The 16,003-nt window shown below is 43.1% G+C and overlaps 1 protein-coding gene across 1 annotated transcript in view; it reads right to left on the bottom strand.

Annotated features, from left to right (window-relative positions):
• Positions 1 to 223: 223 nt before the first annotated feature.
• LOC121554626 (pro-neuregulin-3, membrane-bound isoform-like) overlaps positions 224 to 16,003 on the bottom strand; it is a 402,909-nt gene continuing 387,129 nt past the window's right edge. Inside the window, exon 5 of the mRNA XM_041868619.2 lies at positions 224 to 330. Within this exon, the coding sequence (XP_041724553.2) occupies positions 224 to 330 (107 nt within the window). The remainder of the gene's footprint in view (positions 331 to 16,003) is intronic.

Genomic DNA, 16,003 nt, shown 5'->3' with positions numbered 1-16,003 from the left:
AGCTGTAAAAAATGCCCACTTTTGCGTGAAAACTGGAGCACGCATGTTTTGAGGCATATTTTGTGCGTACGCAAAATGTATAAATGAGGCCCCAGGGCTGCACCTCTACCTTCCTATGCTAATGCTGGCTCATGCTTTTGTATCTTACAGTTTATCTCCAATGATGATACAATTGTCCCTCCGTTGTTTGGTGGCATCCTTATCTACCTGGTGTGACAATCACTCACTTGTTGCGGCGATAGAGAGCCAAGCCCGCCACTCCGAGAAAACTGATTCCTGAGGCGATGCTGAAGATGGACATCACCTGTCTCTGGTAAGTCTCACGGCTCTCTGTGGAGACACAGGCAAATAAATATGATGTTAAAGCCACACTCTGTATATTCATGTAGAGTACCATCAAATGGAGTTAGTAACACACACAATAGTAATTGTAGGTATTGCGGCTCTCTGTGGAGACACACCCGATATGCATGTAGAGTACCATCAAAGAGTGAGCCACCAACAAAAATTATAACTCCTTGATAGTAACACACACAATAGTAATGGTCGGTCTCGTGACACAGACAAGAACCATGTTAAAGACACACTCTGTAAGATGTGCATACAGTGCCTTCAGAAAGTATTCATACTCCTTGACTTATTCCACATTTTGATGTGTTGCAGCCTGAATTCAAAATGGATAACAAATATTGTTTTTCTCACCCATCTACATACAATACCCAATAATGACAAAGTGAAAAACAATAATTTTTTTGGTGCACATTTATTGAAAATGAAATACAGGAATATCAGCGATTGGCAGCAATTACAGCTGTGAGTCTTTAAGAGCTTTGCACACCTGGGTTGTACAGTATTTGCATTTTTCTTTAAAAAAAATCTTCAAGCTCTGTCAAGTTGGTTGTTTGTCATTGCTAGACAGCCATTTTCAAGTCTTGCCATAGATTTTCAAGCCGATTTAAGTCAAAACTGTAACTAGGCCACTGAAGAACATTTAATGTTGTCTTGGTAAGCAACTCCAGTGTATATTTGACCTTGTGGTTATTGCCCTGCTGCAAGGTGAATTTGTCTCCCAGTGCCTTTTGGAAAGCAGACTGAACCAGGTTTTCCTCTAGGATTTTGCCTGTGCTTAGCCCTATTCCGTTTCTTTTCATTAAAAAAAACTCCCTAGTCCTTGCCAAAGACAAGCATACCTATAACATGATGCAGACACCACCATGCTTGAAAATATGAAGAGTGGTACTCAGTGAAGTCTTGTGTTGGATTTTCCCCAAACATTATGCTTTGTATTCAAGACATAAAGTTCATTTCTTTGCCACATTTCTTGCAGTTTTACTTTAGTGCCTTATTGCAAACAAGATGCATGTTTTGGAATATTTGTATTCTGTACAGGCTTCCTTCTTTTCACTCTGTCATTTAGGTTCTTATTGTGGGGTAACTACAATGTTGTTGATCCATCCTCAGTTTTTTCCTGTCACAGCCATTAAACTCTGTAACTGTTTAAAAGTCACCATTGGCCTCCTGGTGAAATCCCTGAGTGGTTTCCTTCTTATCCAGCAACTGAGTTAGGAAGGACACCTGTATCTTTGTAATGACTGGGTGTATTCACCATGCTCAAACGGATATTCAATGTCTTTTCCTTTTTTCTTTTTTACCAATCTATCAATGATCCCTGGTCTTTGTGGTTAAATTTGTGTTTGAAGTGCACTGCTCGACTGAGGGACCTTACAGATAATTGTATGTGTGGGGTACAGAGACAAGGTAGTCATTCAAAAATCATCTTAAAAACTATTATTGCACACAGAGTGAGTCCATGCAACTTATTGTGTGAGTTGTTAAGCAAATGTTTACTCCTGAACTTATTTAGGCTTGCCATAACAAAGGGGTTGAATACTTATTGGGGATATTGACAGACTATGATTTTTATTTGAATGTTGCATTCTGTATTTGCACAACACCTCTTTTGTTTGTGACTCGCTACTTATACATATACAAAATGTTGATAGAAATCTATCTCCATAGAAATAACTACAGTACCAGTCAAAAGTCTGGACACATCTACTCATTCCAGGGTTTTTCTTTATTTTTTACTATTTTCTACATTGTAGAATAATAGTGAAAGCATCAAAACTATGAAATAACACATTGGGAATAATGTAGTATCCAAAAGTGTTAAACAAATCAAAATATATTTTATATTTGAGATTCTTCAAAGTAGCCACCCTTTGCCTTGATGACAGCTTTGCACACTCTTGGCATTCTCTCAACCAGCTTCATGAGGTAGTCACCTGGAATGCATTTCAATTAACAGGTGTGCCTTGTTAAAAGTTAATATGTTGAATTTCTTTCCTTCTTAATGCGTTTGAGCCAATCATTTGTGTTGTGACAAGGTAGGGGTGGTATACAGAAGATAGCCCTATTTGGTGAAAGACCAAGTCCATATTATGGCAAGAACCGCTCAAATAAGCAAAGAGAAATGACAGTCCATCATTACTTTAAGACATGAAGGTCAGTCAATCTGGAACATAAAGAACTTTGAAAGTTTCTTTAAGTGCAGTTGCCAAAAACATCAAGCACTATAATGAAACTGGCTCTCATGAGGACCGCCAGAGGAAAGGAAGACCCGGAGTTACCTCTGCTGCAGAGGATAAGTACAGTTGGAAAAAAAATGTATTTAGTCAGCCACCAATTGTGCAAGTTCTCCCACTTAAAAAGATGAGAGAGGCCTGTAATTTTCATCATAGGTACACGTCAACTATGACAGACAAAATGAGAAAAAGAAATCCAGAAAATCACATTGTAGGATTTTTTATGAATTTATTTTCAAATTATGGTGGAAAATAAGTATTGGTCAATAACAAAAGTTTCTCAATACTTTGTTATATACCCTTTGTTGGCAATGACACAGGTCAAACGTTTTCTGTAAGTCTTCACAAGGTTTTCACACACTGTTGCTGGTATTTTGGCCCATTCCTCCATGCAGATCTCCTTTAGAGCAGTGATGTTTTGGGGCTGTCGCTGGGCAACACGGACTTTCAACTCCCTCCAAAGATTTTCTATGGGGTTGAGATCTGGAGACTGGCTAGGCCACTCCAGGACCTTGAAAGGCTTCTTACGAAGCCACTCCTTCGTTGCCCGGGCGGTGTGTTTGGGATCATTGTCATGCTGAAAGACCCAGCCACGTTTCATCTTCAATGCCCTTGCTGATGGAAGGAGGTTTTCACTCAAAATCTCACGATACATGGCCCCATTCATTCTTTCCTTTACACGGATCAGTCGTCCTGGTCCCTTTGCAGAAAAACAGCCCCAAAGCATGATGTTTCCACCCCCATGCTTCACAGTAGGTATGGTGTTCTTTGGATGCAACTCAGCATTCTTTGTCCTCCAAACACGACGAGTTGAGTTTTTACCAAAAAGTTCTATTTTGGTTTCATCTGACCATATGACATTCTCCCAATCCTCTTCTGGATCATCCAAATGCACTCTAGCAAACTTCAGACGGGCCTGGACATGTACTGGCTTAAGCAGGGGGACACGTCTGGCACTGCAGGATTTGAGTCCCTGGCGGCGTAGTGTGTTACTGATGGTAGGCTTTGTTACTTTGGTCCCAGCTCTCTGCAGGTCATTCACTAGGTCCCCCCGTGTGGTTCTGGGATTTTTGCTCACCGTTCTTGTGATCATTTTGACCCCACGGGGTGAGATCTTGCGTGGAGCCCAAGATCGAGGGAGATTATCAGTGGTCTTGTATGTCTTCCATTTCCTAATAATTGCTCCCACAGTTGATTTCTTCAAACCAAGCTGCATACCTATTGCAGATTCAGTCTTCCCAGCCTGGTGCAGGTCTACAATTTTGTTTCTGGTGTCCTTTGACAGCTCTTTGGTCTTGGCCACGTGTGGTTCCCACCGTGAAGCACAGAGGAGGAGGTGTGATGGTGCTTTGCTGGTGACACTGTCTGATTTATTTAGAATTCAAGGCACACTTAACCAGCATGGCTACCACAGCGATACGCCATCCCATCTGGTTTGGGCTTAGTGGGACTATCATTTGTTTTTCAACAGGACAATGACCCAACACACCTCCAGGCTGTGTAAGGTCTATTTGACCAAGAAGGAGAGTGATGGAGTGCTGCATTAGATGACCTGGCCTCCACAATCCACCGACCTCAACCCAATTGAGATGGTTTGGGATGAGTTGGACCGCAGAGTGAAGGAAAAGCAGCCAACAAGTGCTCAGCATATGCGGGAACTCCTTCAAGACTGTTGGAAAAGCATTCCTCATGAAGCTGGTTGAGAGAATGGCTCCCGAGTGGCGCAGCGGTCTAAGGCACTGCATCTCGATTCCAGGCTGTATCACAACTGGCTGTGATTGGGAGTCCCACATGGCGGCGCAAAATTGGCCCAGCATCGTCCGGGTTTGGCCGGTGTAGGCCGTCATTGTAAATATGAATTTGTTTTTAACTGACTTGCCTAGTTAAATAAAGGTAAAATAAAGCTTTTTTTATTGCTTGATTTCAGATGGTCTATTGCACATTTTCTTTTTTAGTCTAAAGTAGCCTAATGCTGCAGGTTTTGCAGAATATATTATTGTAATCTGCAACAAGTATCCCAGCAGTGTATTGAAGCACTTTTTTCCCAAGCGATATTCAGATCTTGGATTTCCTATTCTTTTTTTCTTTTCTTCCATGGTTGGATTCCTTGACTCCCCTTTAACTGCCCTTAATTGCCCCATTTTTACAAATTCCGATGACCAGAGATTGAGTCAGTTGGAGAGGATCAGCTTGAGCAAAGTTGTCCTTGCCAAATAATCTGCATCCCGTTTGCCAGGCGATCCCCCGGCCAAAATATATGCGCACAATCAGACATTGATTGATTGGAGACACCATGTGTTAATTAATGTCTCCTGAGTGGCGCAGTGGTCTAAGGCACTGCATCGCAGTGCTAGCTGTGCCACTAGAGATCCTGGTTTGAATCCAGGCTCTGTTGTAGCCGGCCGCGACCGGGAGACCCATGGGGCGGCGCACAATTGGCCCAGGGTATGGGAGGGAATGGCCGGCAGGGATGTTGGTAGAGCATGGCGTTTGCAACGCCAGGGTTGTGGGTTCGATTCCCATGGGGGGCCAGTATGAAAAAATATATATATTGTATCCACTCACTAAATGTAAGTCGCTCTGGATAAGAGTGTCTGCTAAATGACTAAAAACAAAGAAAAAAAATACAGAACTTTTCCTAGGATTTTCTATATGCAGCGACACTAGCCGGATAATGCTGGAAATACCTGTAAAAGCACAGTGCCTCATTTAATCACGCAGGCCTCAGTCTGTTGGCATGTGAATTGAATTAAATGAAAATAATATATAGGTTATTCTACTTGCTTTGGAACAAGGCTTATGCCATATAATGTGTGGCTGCCTAGTGCTACGTGTCCATATTACGACATCCTCAGTCTCTGAGTATGTCCTCAAATGGACACCGTATAGGACCATAAAGTGTTGTTTGGCAATCATCTCTGATTTCCAAAAGGTTATAGAGTTTGGCCACAAGTGAGAGTAGTGATGAAGTTGTAGGGATGATTTCAAAGCCATGCTTATTCACACAAACAGACACGGACAGATGGACATACACAAATCCTTACCATGTGACACACACAGACAAAGAAACACACACACACACACACACACACACACACACTGCTGAGTCTGTGGTCTAGCCATATCACTCCCAGTTTTGACACATGCAAACTTCTCTCCCCACTGCAGACCAGGGTTCAATCACCTCTCCAACCCTTCCACCTGTATATCCAACCTGCCTGTATCGCCCTCTTTCATTGTCTCAATAAATATACTGAACAAAAAAATATAAACGCAACACGTAAAGTGTTGGTCCCATGTTTCATGAGCTGAAATAAAAAAGACCCCAGAAATGTTCCGTATGCACAAAAATCTTATTTCTCTCAAATTTTGTGCACAAATTTGCTTACATCCCTGTTAGTGAGCATTTCTCATTCGCCAAGATAATCCATCCACCTGACAGGTGTGGCATATCAAGAAGCTGATTAAACAGCATGATCATTACACAGGTGCACCTTGTGCTGGGGACAATAAAAGGCCACTCTAAAATGTGCAGTTTGGTCACACAACACAATGCCACAAATGTCTCAAGTTTTGAGGGAGTGTGCAATTGGCATGCTGACTGCAGGAATGTCCACCAGAGTTGTTGCCAGATAATTTAGTGTTTATTTCTCTAACATAAGCCACCTCCAACATTGTTGGAGAATTTGGCAGTACGTCCAACCGGCCTCACAACAGCAGACCATGTGTAACCACGCCAGCCCAGGACCTCCACATCCAGCTTCTTCACCTGCGGGATCATCTGAGACCAGCCACCCGGACAGCTGATGAAACTGAGGAGTATTTCTGTCTGTAATAAAGCCCTTATGTAGGGTCAAACATTCTGATTGGCTGGGCCTAGCTCCACAGTGGGTGGGCCTGGCTCCCAAGTGGGTGGGCCTATTTGGGAGACAGGCCCATGGCTGCGCCCCTGCCCAGTCATGTGAAATCCATAGATTAGGGCCTAATTTATTTATTTCAATTACATTTTAGTCATTTAGCAGACGCTCTTATCCAGAGCGACTTACAGTTAGTGAATACATATTTTTTTTATACTGGCCCCCCGTGGGAATCAAACCCACAACCATGGCGTTGCAAACGCTATGCTCTATCAACTGAGCTACATCCCTGCCGGCCATTCCCTCCCCTACCCTGGACGACGCTGGGCCAATTGTGCACCGCCCATGAGTCTCCCGGTCGCGGCCGGCTGCGACAGAGCCTGGATTCGAACCAGGATCTCTAGTGGCACAGTTAGCACTGCCATGCAGTGCCTTAGACCACTGCGCCACTCAGGAGGTATTGACTGATTTCTATATATGAACTGTAACTGTAACGTTGAAATTGTTGCATGAATGTATATTTTTGTTGAGTATAGATTTCCATCCAAATGGTGACATATTTTCATGTGAATATTCTAAAATCCACATAAAAACAATATTCACATTTTCCCACCAAAGATGTTTCCATCAAATTGATAAAAGGCTGTGTGTGATGACATAGTGCGAATAAAAATACCCTTTGTGGTTAAATTCCCATGTACCGAGTAAAAAAGTTAAATGTTTCCTTTGCATTTTGCAGCTCTACTGCTGGTTTTCTCACAACAAAATGTTTTGTTAAAAAGTGAGTGTACCAACTCTGGTATTGGCACTTGTGCTCTAGCTAACAGCTCGCAGATACAGTGTGGGTATAGCCTACATGATGGGATTATTATGGACAAAAGAGCGAGATTCTTTTTATTTGTCAAACGGTAGCCAAGCATCGATGATCATGTCACCAGAATAAGACCCTCGATATTTATTGGAAAGGAGCATCAACCTGTGAAGTTCATCATAACTAATTTAATCTGTAGCCTAATAAACTATATGCTTTCCTGAGGAGTCGTAGTGGGAGGGCCACAAAACATGTCATCGCGTGACTCCATGTTTTGTGCATGAAAGCGTTTCCACCGACTTTACTCTCATAATACATTTTACAGACACAAAAAGATCCCACTTTGTCTAGTGTATTTAGTTTTGTCGACATTTGGAAAGTTTACACACACATTTTCTGTTTCCATCAGGCCTATCATGACATTTTTTTATCCGACATGTACTTTACTCGCCTAAAAGGTTGAATGGAAACACGGTTAATAATGCAAAAATATGTAGTGGATTAAAATTAAAGCTACAATTAGCGTTGCCGGGGTTCAAGCTGTGGGCCCACTGTGCCACCATCACGACAAATTGGACAATTCTCCTTAGGATGAGCTACTTCTGTACTCCTAACCACGGTTCTCAAATATCACAACTCTAAATCAACTAGATCATGCAATATGCTTTTGATGTATTTTGGAAAAAAAATTATGATATTGACTACTTTAAACGTCTTCTTCTCCTGACCTGCTGGACCGATTGGCACCAAATTTGGTAGATGGTATATGGCATCTATGGATGCACCTCTTCAATCGCAACATTTTCAAAGACTCTAGCTCAAACAATATGGCTGCTATAAGCCAATGAGCTTGCATGAAGGGTTTTCCTGTCAAACAGCCCCCCATGCGGCCAAAACAGAACCATACTCTACAGGAATTTGTGCCACATTCCATCACTCTGAGTCAAACAGATCAAGAGATATAAACATGTAAGACCCATAGAAACATGTGCCCATAATAGCGCCATCACATGGTTGATATAAAAGTGCTTTTTTGTTATGATATGAATAACCGTTGTCTGATTTACATACATGTGCCAGACCATGCCCATATTCATGTTTATTGGTCGATAGCTGCCATGTTGTTTGAGATGCTAGCCTGGAAAATGTTTCATTGAGAGACCTTGGTCCACAGATGCTATATATCAAGTTTCGTGCAGATCGGTCATTCGGTGCCAGAGGAGTAGCGTTTTAAGGGTTTTTCACCAAATTCTAAATGGCGGAAAATCCATCATGGTGGACTGTATGGGTCCTTAAGGAAAATGTTGTTCCTTGTGAGGAGAAGGACCTATGTACTGAATTTCATGACTCTAGGTCACACATGGTCAGGGGTGTGAGCTTTCAAAGTTTGCATTTACAATACTTGTTATAGCACCACCATGTGGCCAATTGGCATGGCATTGCATGAGGGTGTGGACAATGGGCATATACAGTCGTGGTCAAAAGTTTTGAGAATGACACAAATACTAATTTTCACAAAGTCTGCTGCCTCAGTTTTGATGATGGCAATGTGCATATACTCCAGAATGTCATGAAGAGTGATCAGATGAATTGCAATTAACTGCGAAGTCCCTCTTTGCCATGAAAATGAACTTAATCCCCCCCAAAACATCCACTGCATTTCACCCCTGCCCAGTGGCGGCTCCTGAAAAAATTCTCAGGGGGGGCAATTTTTCTGATGATTTAGGTGACCTACACACATTTTAAAAAAGATATGTCCAGCAACAACATGAAGACAGGGGCAGCATATAAGTCAATACTGATATACACATTACTTGCTTCAAAAAGGCCTCATGGTTGAATTGGAAATATGTGCACCTGAGCATAATTCACAACAAGCAAGCAGGAGCTTTTGATAGAGGCTACTGAAAACATTGATGCAAGTTATTGGTAATAAGACATTTTTATAGACTTCCATATTCTGCCCTCTTGTATAGATTTGTGAAAATGAACAGTGATAGACATTTTGCCTGAAAACAGAATTTGAAAATAATTTCTAGAAAAGGTAAACACAGCTATCTGTATGGCTTTGTAAAAATGAACAACCATATTCTGGCCAATTGTATAGATTTGTAAATATGAACAACCATATTCTGGCCAATTGTATAGATTTGTAAAAATGAACATGAACAGATTTTATTTTATTTTTTACTTTTTTTTAAATGAAAAATAACTATTTTAAACAACATCAACTGTGAACTGATTTGGGTGTGTGTGTGTTAAAGAGACAGACAGGGAGGGACAAAGAGAGAGAGAGGCTACATTACTTGTACTGAAACTGTTCTCTTCTCTCTTTCAATGCAGCAAAGCGGTCAATGACTTTCTCATTGAAATCAGGCATGCTGAGGACTAGTTCCCTCTCCATGGAAAGCATGGCCAGTGCATTCAGACGTTCCTGGCCCATAGAATTTCGCAGGAATGTCTTAACTCGTGTCAAAGTTGAGAAACATCTCTCAGCTTCAGCTGTTGTCATGGGAGTAGTTATGAGGATGTTCAACAGAGTCACAGTCTCAGAGAACGTCTCCTGGAGGTTGTAGCTCATGAGAACCTGGTACAGTGCCAGTGCACCACAGCAGCCCTTGAATTCAGGATTCTCATAGATCAGAGATAGTTCTGTCTTGAGCTTTGCCTTGCTCAGCATGGGGTATGCATTCACAGTGGCATTCAGAGCCTCATCAGGAAATGAATGGCAGTACCTTTCAAACATGTCTGCTTGCAGTAAGGTAGCACTCACAAGGTGGCCAGAGAAAGAGAACCTTTCTTTGGTGTGATCCAGGATGGTGTTGCAGACCTCTTCAGACAGCCTCTGCTTCTCCTCTTCTCTCAAAGCTGTTCTGTGTCTTTTGGCTCCTGTTGCTTCTTGCAGCTGCTGTTGAGAGGAGTCCCTGAAGGCAAACAGACCAATGTGTTTGTTGGCTTTGTACAGTATTGTTGTCTATGTGATGCACAGGTATATGCAATGTATCCATGTATAGTACAAACTTCAGTTCCACTTAAAATGGGCAGGGATGCATAAAGTCTTTAGTGTTTAAGTTAGCCTTTGTGTCTCACATAGCCACAGTATACAGTGGTGCTCATAAGCTTATGAGCCCGTGCTAAAGTTGACTAAAAAGAGGAATAAAAAAGAAAAGAAAATTGGTGTCCTTAAAGGTTGGATTTTCCAACTTTTTTAATTAAGTCATTAAGATCAATTTCCAAAATATGATTTTTTTATTTTTTTATTCCTCTTTTTAGACTTTAGAATGTGTTCATACACTTATGAGCACCACTGTACAGTACACATAGTATATAAAATAAGCTAGATTACACCACTGGCCATATATAATGAGAATAATGTAATTTCAAACACAAATGCAGTCTCCTTTCATGCATACATTTTCAAATAAAGCTCTGCTTTGAGAAAGATCGAATGATATTGTTTAATCTTACCTTATGGCCTGCACACTGCTTGTGAAGCTGTCGAGGGCACGTTTGATGAAGACAGCATCGATGTCCTTCTTCTGTAGCTTCTGGTACAGAATGTCGACGTGGGGCATGATTTTGTGAAAAAGCCCCAGGAAAAAAATAAAATCTTCATCATGTAGCATCCTCACGTAGCCAGATGCCTCTCTCACGGTGGGCTGGTCAAATGAACCCAATGAACCCGTCCGGATGGCTTCAAAACATTCTATGAGGTCGTCTCGATTCTCGTAGACAGTGTTCACGACTCTGCTGTTGAAGTTCCACCGTGTGGATGAAGGTCTGGGCAGTCTTCGTGCAACAGTCTGGTCAAGAATGCTGGTGCGTTTGGGTGACCGGGAAAAAAAGTTGCAATCCCGCTCAGATCGGAAAAGAAAATGTTCACTTTTTTGATGCGAGAAGTAGCTTGCTGCATGATCAAATTCAGCTGATGCGCATAGCAATGCACGTAATGGTCATTCTTGAAATGCTCACGCACCTTTTGCTGCACACCAGCCTTCTCTCCCCTCATCACACTGGCTCCATCGTAAGCTTGCGCAATGAGTTTGACTTTCTCGTCGTCGGCAAAAAGACCGTTCAGTCTCTCCAAAAGCACACTGGCGATTGAGACTGAGGTTGATTCCGAGATGGGAAGGAACTCAAAAAGCGCTCCTGCACTTTGTGGTTGCTATCTATGTACCTCAGCACAAGCACCAGCTGTGTCTGTGTAGAAACGTCCGTGGTCTCGTCAGCTTGGATAGCTACGAAGTTCGCCGACTTCACCTCCTCCACAATATGTTCCCTCATGACCGCTAGCATACACTCCAGTAGCTCGTTTTGAATGGTCTTTGATGTGCCCTTGAAAACTTTAGCATTTTTAAGATGGTCATCAAACACCTCATCTAATTGTGCCACAAAGTTGACAAGTCCAAGAAAAATACCAGGGTTGGTGGAGCCCTCAGTTTCATCTTTGCCTCGCAAAGCTAACTCAAACACTCCGCAAAACTTCACACACTGGATTAGCCGGCTGAGGATGTGGCGGTTTTTGCTAACCTCATCGTTGTGGCGGCGGACAGCTAGCCTGTATCCCTCATCCAGTTGAGTGGCAATGTTCACTCTCCCCAAAGCAGACAATCTCAAACAGCTATCCATGTGGGTCTTTGACAGCTCATGTTTCTTAATCTTTTCTGAAAGATGGTGCATGTCCGTTACACCAGTCGCTGTCCAAGCGGTGCTGTCTGCCGTGCCGCCTTCAGGGTGAAAGAGTAAGCAGGGGTAGCAGAAGACTGCATTAGCTACATCGCAGCCTGCTAGCCAGGTTTTTCGTTCGTACCAATGTTTGGAAAATCCTCGGGTGTAGGACTTTCCCCCTTTAGTAGAAACCTGTTGAATTATTAAATTTGGTCTGGGAGGTCCTAATTGTTTCGTTGCCAATTTATCTTGATTTGTTCGCCGACAAAAAGGAACTTCTTTCAAAGAGACAATCGAGTTGCACTGAACGCTAGCCATCTTGACAGTAGTACGTGAATTGATTGACGCTGCTACCCGCTCTTTTCTTAGTTATGTTCATGGTTATGTTACGTATGACGAAAGCGCGTAAGTGCAAGCCCTCCCGGAACCCATAGAGATTGTATTGAAAGCTCTGATATTTGAAAAAAGAAAGATTTTACATGAGAGTCTATGAGAGACTTCTGGGGCGATTTTCAACCTGACTGAAATCGCCCCAAAACGGGCGGGGCCATTTGAAGCACGACTTTAGCCTGATTGGACATTTAGTGGCAGATCAGACGTCTAGATTAGAACACTGATAACTACTGTTGCCGTGATATAATTGAATAGAAAAAAAATCCCTTCCTTTTCCCGTTTGGCAGTGCGTCGCCCATATCGCCCTAATGAACACACCGCCCCTGCCCCTGCCACAAAAGGACCAGCTGCCATAATGTCAGTGATTCTCTCGTTAACACAGGTGAGAGTGTTGACGAGGACAAGGCTGGAGATCACTCTGTCATGCTGATTGAGTTAGAATAACAAAATGGAAGCTTTAAAAGGAGGGTTGTGCTTGAAATCATTGTTCTTCCTCTGTTAGCTATGGTTACCTGCAAGGAAAAACGTGCCGTCATCATTGCTTTGCACAAAAAGGGCTTCACAGGCAAGGATATTGCTGCTAGTAAGATTGCACCTAAATCAACCATTTATCGGATCATCAAGAACTTCCAAGGAGAGAGGTTCAAATATTGTGAAGAAGGTGTCAGGGCGCCCAAGAAAGTCCAGCAAGCGCCAGGACCGTCTCCTAAAGTTGATTCAGCTTGCTCAGGAATGGCAGCAGGCAGATGTGAGTGTATCTGCATGCACAGTGAGGCGAATACTTTTGGAGGATGGCCTGGTGTCAAGAAGGGCAGCAAAGAAGCCACTTCTCTCCAGGAAAACCATCAGGGACAGACTGATATTCTGCAAAAGGTACAGGGATTGGACTGCTGAGGACTGGGGTAAAGTCATTTTCTCTGATGAATCCCCTTTCTGATTGTTTGGGGCATCCGGAAAACACCTTCTCCGGAGAAGACAAGGTGAGCGCTACCATCAGTCCTGTATCATGCCAACAGTAAAGCATCCTGAGACCATTCATGTGTGGGGTTGCTTCTCAGCCAAGGGAGTGGGCTCACTCACAATTTTGCCTAAGAGCACAGCCATGAATAAGGAATGGAACCAACACATCCTCAGAGAGCAACTTCTCTCAACCATCCAAGAACAGTTTGGTGACGACCAATGCCTTTTCCAGCATGATGGAGCACCTTGCCATAAGGCAAAGGGGATAACTAAGTGGCTCGGGGAACAAAATATCGACATTTTTGGTCCATGGCCAGGAAACTCCCCAGACCTTAATCCCATTGAGAACTTGTGGTCGATCCTCAAGAGGCGGGTGGACAAGCAAAAACCCACAAATTCTGACAAACTCCAAACATTGATTATGCAAGAATGGGCTGCCATCAACCAGGATGTGGCCCAGAAGTTAATTGACAGCATGCCAGGGCGGATTGCAGAGGTCTTGAAAAAGAAGGGTCAACACTGCAAATATTGACTCTTTGCATGAACTTAATGTAATTGTCAAAAAAAGCCTTTGACACTTATGGAATGTTTGTAATTATACTTCAGTATACCATAGTAATATCTGACAAAAATATCTCATAACACTGAAGCAGCGAACTTTGTGAAGACCAATACTTGTGTCATTCTCAAAACTTTTGACCACGACTGTACACTATATATACAAAAGTATGTGGACACCCCTTCAAATTAGTGGATTCAGACACCCCTTCAAATTAGTGGAATCGGCAATTTCAGCCACACCCGTTGCTGACAGGTGTATAAAATCGAGAATACCGCCATGCAATCTCCATAGACAAACATTGGCAGAAGAATGGCCTTACTGAAGAGCTCAGTGACTTTCAACATGGCACTGTCATAGGATGGCACCTTTCCAACAAGTCCGTTCATCAAATTTTTGCCCTGCTCGAGCTGTCCCGGTCAACTGTAAGTGCTGTTATTGTGAAGTGGAAACGTCTAGGAGCAACAACGACTCAGCCGCAAAGTGGTAGGCTACACAAGCTCACAGAACGGGACCGCCGAGTGTTGAAGCTCATAAAAATCGTCTGTCCTCGGTTGCAACACTCACTACCAAGTTCCAAACTGCCTCTGGAAGCTGCCATTGGACTCTGGAGCAGTGGAAATGCGCTCTCTGGTGTGATGAATCACGCTTCACCATCTGGCAGTCTGAAGGACAAATCTGGGTTTGGCGGATGCCAGGAGAACGCTACCTGCCCGAATGCGTAGTGCCAACGATAAAGTTTGGTGGAGGAGGAATAATGGTCTGGGTGTCATGGGCTGATGTAGATGTGGTGTAGGAGTCAGGCGCAGGACACAGAAGCTTAGTCCAACAGACTTTACTAGTCAAAACTAGGCAAATACAAACAACGGCCTCGACACAAAACAGAGGCGAGCGATTACGCAAACTGTGCGTAAACTACAAAACAATAAATCAGAGAAAAACACGCAGCACCAACGGACAGGCGGACAATAACACACAAACACAAAGCAGGAAACTTATAGGACACATAATCAGACACAAACGGACACAGGTGCAACAGACAGACCAAACCAATCAAACATCGAAACATCTAACGGTGGCAGCTAGTACTCCGGGGACGACGAACGCCGAAGCCTGCCCGAGCAAGGAGGAGGAGCAGCCTCGGCAGAATCCGTGACACTGGGGCTATTTTTCCATGGTTCGGGCTAGGCCCCTTAGTTCCATTGAAGGGAAATCTTAATGCTACGGCATACAATGACATTCTAGACAATTCTGTGCTTCCAACTTTGTGGCAACAGTTTGGGGAAGCCCCTTTCCTGTTTCAGCATGACAGTGACCCCATGCACAAAGTGAGGTCCATAGAGAAATGGTTTGTCAAGATCGGTGTGGAAGAACTTGACTGGCCTGCACAGAGCCCTGACCTCAACCCAATCGAACACCTTTGGGATGAATTGGAACGCTGACTGCGAGCCAGGCCTAATCGCACAACATCAGTGCCTTACCTCACTAATGCTCGTGGCTGAATGGAAGCAAGTCACCACAGCAATGTTCCAACATCTAGTGGAAAGCCGTTATAACAGCAAAGGGGGGACCAGCTCCATATTAATTCCCATGATTTTGGAATGAGACGTTCGACGAGCAGGTGTCCACATACAATTGGTCATGTACTGTAGTGTACCATAATACCAAGTTGCACCCTCCTAGGCCTTATCTCAGAGGAATTTGCATGTAAATAATAATAATTAAAGCTGCAAGCAGCGTTGCCGGGGTTCAAGTTAAGTACTGTTATTCATTGTTGGTAAATGTTGAAGTGAGTTGAGCAGTTAAGATGGCAAAAGTGTTAGTAGTACATGAAGAGATTTACATTTTACATTTTAGTCATTTAGCAGACACTCTTATCCAGAGCGACTTACAGTGAGTGCATACATTTTCATACTGGCCCCCCGTGGGAAACAAACCCACAACCCTGGCGTTGCAAGCGCCATGCTCTACCAACTGAGCTACAGGGGACGAGATGCATTAGGAGTATTGATAGTGTTTCACAATGAAACATTTCACATACATACATAATTGCACATAGTCAAACATACATACACAATTATTTTACAGCATTCCAATCTTGGTTAAGATGATTTGGCTTAAGTATGGCACGATTCCACAATTTTTATCAGTTTGCATCAGTTTCACTGAG

Source organism: Coregonus clupeaformis, chromosome 1 (assembly GCF_020615455.1).
Source record: "Coregonus clupeaformis isolate EN_2021a chromosome 1, ASM2061545v1, whole genome shotgun sequence".
In the NCBI taxonomy this organism is placed as follows: Eukaryota; Metazoa; Chordata; class Actinopteri; order Salmoniformes; family Salmonidae; genus Coregonus; species Coregonus clupeaformis.
Note: the sequence above shows the minus strand (reverse complement) of the source record. Positions and strands in the feature narration are given on the sequence as shown.